Below are 7,913 nucleotides of genomic sequence, written 5' to 3'. Positions count from 1 at the left end.
CTAACCTAGTGTACATGTATTTTTCGCTCCTTCTGTATAGCAAAAATAACACAATTATTGGCCGAGATACATGTGTGACTATCGCTTTTATAGCTGTTGTTTCATGTGGGGCTGTTGATGTGGTGAAATGAGTAGCCTGCAGCTGTAGCGTCAGGATATGTTGGTATTTGAGGAGGAGGATGAGGATGAGGATGATGTTTCGGTACCAGTACCGTTTTTAAAGTATCGATTTGTCACCGGTATCGAATAAAACCCAAACTGTACCCAACCCTAACTATATGTTTACATGCCAACTAATTAGCTAATTCATTTCTGTCATTTAGAGCTGAGGGGAGCAACAGAGAGACGGACAACAGGACAGTAACAGAGAGACAACGGGAGAGGAGAGCAATAGAGACAGAACTGAATGCACTGAACTTTTTTTTTAATTCTTTGCATTATTAACACTGTTGTGTTATTGTGTTATTAAAGTGTTTAAGTGTTTTATGGTAAAGCATTATGAGTGGTGTGTGTGCAGGGTGCTCGTGAGTTGTATATTTTGGGGAGGGGGGAGGCTTGTGTATGGGGGCGGGGGGTCCTCACACAAAGGAGTAGCCTAGGGCCACTGACCACCTTAATCCGCTACTGCCTATAGCTAATTAAAACTTGTAAGTCCCATCGCTGTGTGGGCATGATTCGCGCGTGCATGAGAACATTTCGCACTGTTATTTTGGAGACCCCCACAGAGATCAGCTTATAACTCGAACCCTGCTGGTAGCCAACTGGACTGGTTTGGCGTAAGTCATTACTAAATGCAGGCATTTAGTAGTTACTAAACCCCTAGTTGTTACTAGCTAGTTTCAAACTAGTTGTTTACTAATTTCGGTTGCACCACGCCAATCTTTTGCCAATCTTAGCTAGTAAATACTCAGTTTTGGTAACTGTTTTTTGTTTCTCTACTGTAACATAACCAGGTACATTAATAATAATTAATAATAATTACAATTTACAATACAAATACAACAATTGGGGGTCCCTCAAATAAAATGTGGGCGCGCTGTGCGCGCACAAGATCAACCACCAAGCCCTCATTCTGACCCAGGAAAAACCCTGGTATGTACTGTATAACATGATAGCCATCTATGAGCAATGCACTGTATATAAGATGATGACCAAGGGTCTTTCTGCTGCTGACCAAGGGGCTGAGTCCTGTTGATGGGGCCCAATTTTCTTTTAGAGTCTGTAGGCTACTGTATTTGTTTATTAAGATTTCATAAATATGATATATTGTCTGAATTTTTTCTTGTTTTATAAAATGTTAATTATTGTCATTTCTTGTGCTGGTTTATTATGAACAACATGTAAAATTGCAGGAAACTAGCACAAATAATTGGGTGGGAGAGAGGGGCCGCCGCTGCCAAAACGCGCACAGTTTTGGGTCGCTCCACGCCAAAAAATCTCACTCCAAACTTTTGGTGAAACTTGGCAGCCCTGCCCAACACTGTCTGCCGTATATAGCCTATCACTCCTCACTTGCTGTCTGTGTATCCCTCCGCGGTCTCACCACCACAGAGATCAGCTGACCACGCGCTGTCATGGCCTGTCAACCCGGAAGTAAGCGTCACGTGATTTGGAAAATCAGCTGATCCAGCGGAGGAGACATCTTTACGAGTCACGACAACGGGCGGATTAATTCATTCGTTGCTAACCTGTAATTCTCTGGTACGATCTCATTGATGTATACATTGCATTGAAATGAATTCCTATATTGTTAATCGGCTGCATATCTTACCTTGAAATCATCGTGTCCTGTTTTCTTTTCCCTTCAAGGAGCTAGAAGACCCCACAGTACTGCCACAGCGACCATGGCGCTCAGCGATGCCGACGTCCAGAAGCAGGTATATAACCTTCAGTCTCCTACTGGCGTACATCTGCTGCTAAGACAACTCGTGACGTTAGAATTATACGGTTCTATCTCCATTTTTGTCCAAATTGAGTTTTTTTTTTTTACATAATCTGATCCATTAGGTGTTTATTAATGCCTGTGTGGTGTTATTTTTAAAATGTTGACATTTTTGAGTTAGTAATTAATAAAATACAAAGGTTCCATCTCACAAAACATAACGGAATGTAAAAACGTTGACGCTCAATATCTCTGAACTGCCCTAAACGGAGATAGAACCTTCTCATTCTAAACGGAGATAGAACCTTATCATTCTAAACGGAGATAGAACCTTATCATTCTAAACGGAGATAGAACCTCATCATTCTAAACGGAGATAGAACCTTATCATTCTAAGCTCACGAACTGCCTGGCATTATGGGTCATTTACGGATGGTATACTTCAAACAAATTAAATTGTATCAACGTTGATGTTGACATTGAGAAAATAACGGAAATATCTATCTTGAAGCATACACTGATCCTTGAACATACACTATCACAGGCTGCTATAATGAAACATTTAATGAAGAAAATGATTATAATTATCAGTTGAAATAATCTGTATCTGTAGAGATCTGTAAGATCTCTGTGTTTGTGATGGAGAGATGGCCTTTTATCATTGCACAGAGGAATGGATCGTCACAAGATGGTTAACCCATAGTGTGGTGAGGGCCTTGGAGTGAACCTTGTTTTGTTTTTTTTCACCCATCAATCTTATGTATTGTATAATGTGTAACTTCTGAATAGAGATTATTGCAATTGCTAACATGACAGCTGTAATTGCAATTAAGCCATGTACAACATGAATAGGTCTCATCATTTCAGTTGGATTTTTGGCTGGGGCAAACTTAAATATAGACACTAGGCAGACACATTCCACACCAAAGTGATGGAACATAGACAGAGAGAGAAGTGAATACACGTGTAACAGGGCAATGCCACTCACTTCATTCATTTCTCTACAGTATGAAATTAAAACAACTGGACGAACCAACTGTATTATTCCAATAACTTTAAAATACTGCTTTGTTATGTCTAATGGTATGAACAATTAATGTGTTAACATAGCATGTGTTCACATAACTTTAATGTGAAATGCTCATATATCTTCCTCCTGTATAGATCAAGCACATGATGGCCTTCATTGAGCAGGAGGCTAATGAGAAGGCAGAAGAAATTGATGCCAAGGTACAGTTTTCATTCACCAGTAATAATGCATTTTATTTGTATTGCACTTTTAATTCAAAAAGAATCTCAGAGTGCTACAGAGAAGAAGAAAAAAAAAAAAAGACCGTAAAAACATAATAAGTTAAAACAAAACAACCTAAAAACATAATAAGTTAAAAACATAATAAAAAACAAACAAAATAAATCACAAGAATGAACACAGGTTCAACAGCCAAAGGCCTTTTTGAATAGAAAGGTTTTTAGGCCCGTCTTAAAAGAGTCCAGGCTCTGTACTGCCCTTAGCTGGCTAGGAAGGCTGTTCGTTGGTTGTCTAGAGATTGATTCCAGCACACACACACCCTAAAAGAAAACCATATATTAACCTCCTTCCTATTTGTATGCTTAGATTGAACTGATACTGTATGCCACAGCATGATAACTGTCTTGTAAGACCACATTTACATTAAGGAGACAAGTCACATTCATCATGTTCTTTCGCATTGCATTGGTTGGATACTGTGTGGATGTTACCTCCATTGTGAGGCGTCGGGCGTGTCTATACCAGGGGAGGCTGGTAGAGGTGGAGATCGTATTGTGGACGTCCGTATTGTTATGCATGCAATGGAATGAGGAATGATATCAAATGTGTGTCTTATACCATTCCTCATTCCATTGATTCCATGCATTACAATGAGCCTGTCCTCCGATTTCTACCTCCACCAGCCTCCCCTGGTCTATACTGTCAGTAGGACAACAGCTCATCATTTTACATTTACATTTTTGGCATTTAGCAGACGCCTTATTCCAAAGCGACTTACAATCAATACATTTGAATACTAAGCAAGTGAATCATCAATCCACCAGTCGTAGCAGGAAGAGTAATCCAGCTCAGGCCCGGGGCCATTGATAGAAGGAAAAACCTTCTTCTATCACCTTCTTCTAAACCTAGTTTATTTTTTTTTATTATATATAATTAGACACTGGAGAAACAGAGAAACAGTACAAGGGGGGCAATTGAAGTTTTTAGGGGACACAGTAGAGGGGAAAAGCGGGTGTCTTCAGAAGACGCAGTGCTGGGGGGCAGTAGATGTCTCATCGTAGCTGCGTGCTTCTTGGTCATGTGAGTGACGAGTGTCTCCCCCTGCAGGCGGAAGAGGAGTTCAACATCGAGAAAGGCCGTCTGGTCCAGACGCAGAGGCTGAAGATCATGGAGTACTACGAGAAGAAGGAGAAGCAGATCGAACAGCAGAAGAAGATGTGAGTCACTCTCCTCCCAGCAGACAGCTCCAGAGGCTTCTCACATAGTTCCTCTATCTATCTCCCTCTTTCTTAATAGAGGAATTGCCATGTTCATGACACACAATTTCCTCAAAGTTTTTTTGGGTATTTTATTTGAGGTCACATTCATCAGCTCCTCCGTTGACTTACTTGGCACAAGGTCAGCTACAGTAACCTTGGTTACAGTAACCTTGGTTACAGTAACCTAGGAGTAGAAGAAAAGAAGCTTCTGCACACTGTCTCAGCTTGTAATAAGTGTAATACGTTTTAATAGGTGCAACGTTTTGAGACTTTTCTTTTCCTACTCCTAGACTGTTCTACAAACCTGTCAAATGGAGAAGACAGGTCGTGACGTTAGAATTATAAGGTTCTATCTAAATTTTGGGTAGAAATTGAGTTTTTTTACATAATCTGACCCATTAGGTGTTTATTAATGCCTGTGTGTTATTTTTAAAATGTAGAATTCTTTTTGTTAGTAATTAATAAAATACAAAGGTTCCATCTCACAAAACATAATGGAATGTAAAAACTTTGACGCTCAATATCTCTGAACTGCCCTAGACGGAGATAGAACCTTATCATTCTAAGCTCACAAGGTGTCCAGAAGCTCTTGTTGTCAGTTGCAGTAGCCTTTACTAGCCTACCACTTGTTATATAACTGACGTTGACCTCTCTCCTGCCCACAGTCAGATGTCTAACCTGATGAACCAGGCTCGTCTGAAGGTGTTGAAGGCTCGGGACGACATGATCTCAGTAAGTCCTGTTCATCATAGGATGTCGTGTCACTATGCTGGTTTGTTTTACAGAGTTACAGACCCCATGGCAAGTTGGCAAGTGAACACTTGTCTAATAATAATAATCGAATCAAAACCTTCTCAATATGTGCTCTCAGGAAATGTTGAGCGAGGCTCGCCAGCGGCTTGCCAACGTTGCCAGAGACCCATCCAGGTACTCAGGGCTGATGGACGGGCTGGTCCTGCAGGTTAGATTTGTTTGCTTGTTTTTTTAGATTAGATTAGGCCTCTTCACTACCATTGTGGAGAATTATATTTAAAACATTTGATTAGATTAGGCCTCTTGAGTCTACCACTGTGTAGATTATAAACGGGGTATTTCCATGGTTGATTTGCTATGTAGACACAAAGCTTGTGCAAATCTCTGGTAGAGGTAAATAAAAAATAAAAAATCCCTCTTTTCAACTCAGGGAATTTAAAAATGTAACTCTTTGAGTTGCATTCATGTACGAAAGGCGCTATATAAATAAAGTTTCACTTCACTTTATTGATTGTCTCCTTGATCTCAGGGTTTCTATCAGCTTCTGGAACCCAAAGTGACCATTCGCTGTCGCAAGCAGGACGTGCAGATATTACAGGTCAGAGCTCTTCTTACGTGGTCCCAAGACACAGTTAAATGTCTTGAATCAATTGTGTGTGCTTGTGTCTGCTAGGCTTGTGCCTGCAGTAGTGTGATTGTAATTGTGTTGTCTATACAGGCAGCGATCCAGAAAGACATTCCCGTCTACAAAGCAGCAGTCAAGAACAGTATTGAGGTCCGCATAGACCAGGACAACCACCTGTCCCCAGACATGTAAGGACCACCACACAGAGTTGAACACGACTTTAATTTAATGTTTTAAAGTGTTGATTGACAGCTTCTTCTTTCTGTCTTTTTTAAGAAAACAATGTGTGTTTGTTTTTTTAAGTTGCCAGACTGTGTTTATTTGTTGAAGTTTGTCTGAAGATGTTCCTGTTTCTCCTCAGTTCTGGAGGGATTGAGATCTTCAATGCTGACGGGAAGATCAAGGTGGCCAACACCCTAGAGAGCAGACTGGACCTTATGGCACAGCAGGTACAGTAGCAAGGCTGAGCGACTGTCTTCAGCACTGGAGACAACTGCACTCAAAAAGTACATCTATATGTTACGGTACATGTGGGAATACGGTACATGTGGGAAAACTAGGGTTAGGGTTAGGTGCTACGTCGACTTGGTACATGCTGGCATGTCTAACCCTAACCGTAGCACCCTAGCACCTAACGCTAACCGTAGCACCCTAGCACCTAACCCTAACCCTAGTTTTCCCACATGTACCGTATTCCCACATGTACCGTAACATATATACAGCAGCTTGTCTCCTCCAACTATGTATATTCTGTCCTTTAATGCGTAGAAATAATGTTGCAGGCTTGTTATGATTCTTCAAAGGCATATTCTGCCTGGCAGAGGCTAACCACACTAATTACAATTATTTCCAAAATTGAGTTGTTATAAGTGAAATTAAAATGTTCAATATCTGTCATGTTTTTTTTATGCATTCATATTATTTCATGAATACATGTTCAATCAGTGCACGACCGCTAATCTACCCACAATGGCTGGATAGTCAAAGCCATTTCTTCTCAGTTTCACTGTGTGCGTAGTTACTGCGGGTCGCCTCTGGGGGGCAGTATTGCTCAGCGCTAATCTAGCGTCTGTCTTTTCTCTCAGATGATGCCGGAGATCCGGGTGGCCCTCTTCGGTGCCAACCAGAACCGCAAGTTTTTGGACTGAGTGACTCTGTCGTCTTCGAAAGGGGTTGTTGTTTTTTATTTTGTTGTGTATACTGTAAGATTCCATTACTGTGTCTGTGAGAAGAAGTTCAAATGCGATTCCAAGCTGTAAAAGACACCGTGTTTGTTTGTCGTGGTGTGATGTTTTGTTGTTGTTGTATATCTGTGTCGACATGGGACCATGTTGAAGTTGAAGTAACTTTGTTTTTGTTTTTTTGCAAATGTGAGTAAGAGGTACTTTGGCTCAGTGCTACCTGCTGGTTTACTACGCTGCTCCAGGGGTCTTGGTTTACACACATTAGTCAAGGATTGTGTTATGATTGGCTGGACGTTTGTCATTGCAGGCTGTGATTGGATCAGAGTGCATGAGAGAGACAGTAGCCATTTCACTTCACTTCCCTATTTCCTCATAACCCCTAATGTTAACAACCTCGCCACCAATAATACATTTTAAAAAAATGAAAATGAAAAGACCATTGACTTAGTTTAATTTATTCAACTTAATTTATTGATGTTAAAATCGACTTTCCATATTGTAAGGGAGAAAGATGCAGGGTGCATATTAAATTATATGTACAGTATGGCAGTGCGTTTTCTGAAAATATTATTGTGAGAATATATGATGTAATAAAAGTACAAAATGAATCAATAGTTATCTGGACCTTTTTTCCCTCTGTCTATCTGTATCTTTCCCACTCCCCTAAAATCTGCCATTATAAAACCACTACTTAAGAAAGGAAAGCAAGATAATTCTGTTCTCGGAAACTTCAGACCAATATCTAACCTTTCATTTCTAAGTAAAATCCTTGAGAAAGTGATTTTCAGACAACTTACTGATTTTCTTAGCAAAAACATTTTATTTGAGAAGTTTCAATCAGGTTTTCGTTCTAACCACAGTACTGAGACTGCATTAGTAAAGGTTGTAAACGATCTCAGACTTATCATAGATGCTGGTGGTCTATCAGTTCTTGTCTTGTTAGATTTGAGTGCTGCTTTTG

The 7,913-nt window shown here is 40.2% G+C and overlaps 1 protein-coding gene across 1 annotated transcript; it reads left to right on the top strand.

Moving 5' to 3' along the window:
* The first annotated feature begins 1,623 nt into the window (after positions 1–1,623).
* Positions 1,624–7,552, top strand: atp6v1e1b (ATPase H+ transporting V1 subunit E1b). The gene is made up of 10 exons (XM_080538628.1): positions 1,624–1,701; positions 1,810–1,877; positions 3,047–3,112; positions 4,239–4,348; positions 5,056–5,122; positions 5,262–5,351; positions 5,673–5,741; positions 5,862–5,956; positions 6,130–6,217; positions 6,854–7,552. Exons 2-10 carry the CDS (start codon positions 1,845–1,847, stop codon positions 6,914–6,916), a joined length of 681 nt encoding a protein of 226 aa, XP_080394754.1. The 5' UTR covers positions 1,624–1,701; positions 1,810–1,844; the 3' UTR covers positions 6,917–7,552.
* Positions 7,553–7,913: the final 361 nt, after the last annotated feature.

This window comes from Nansenia antarctica, assembly GCF_963989245.1.
Source record: "Nansenia antarctica genome assembly, chromosome: 8".
In the NCBI taxonomy this organism is placed as follows: domain Eukaryota; kingdom Metazoa; phylum Chordata; class Actinopteri; order Argentiniformes; family Microstomatidae; genus Nansenia; species Nansenia antarctica.
The sequence above is the reverse complement of the archived record's forward strand: the minus strand, read 5'-3'. Positions and strand labels throughout refer to the sequence as shown.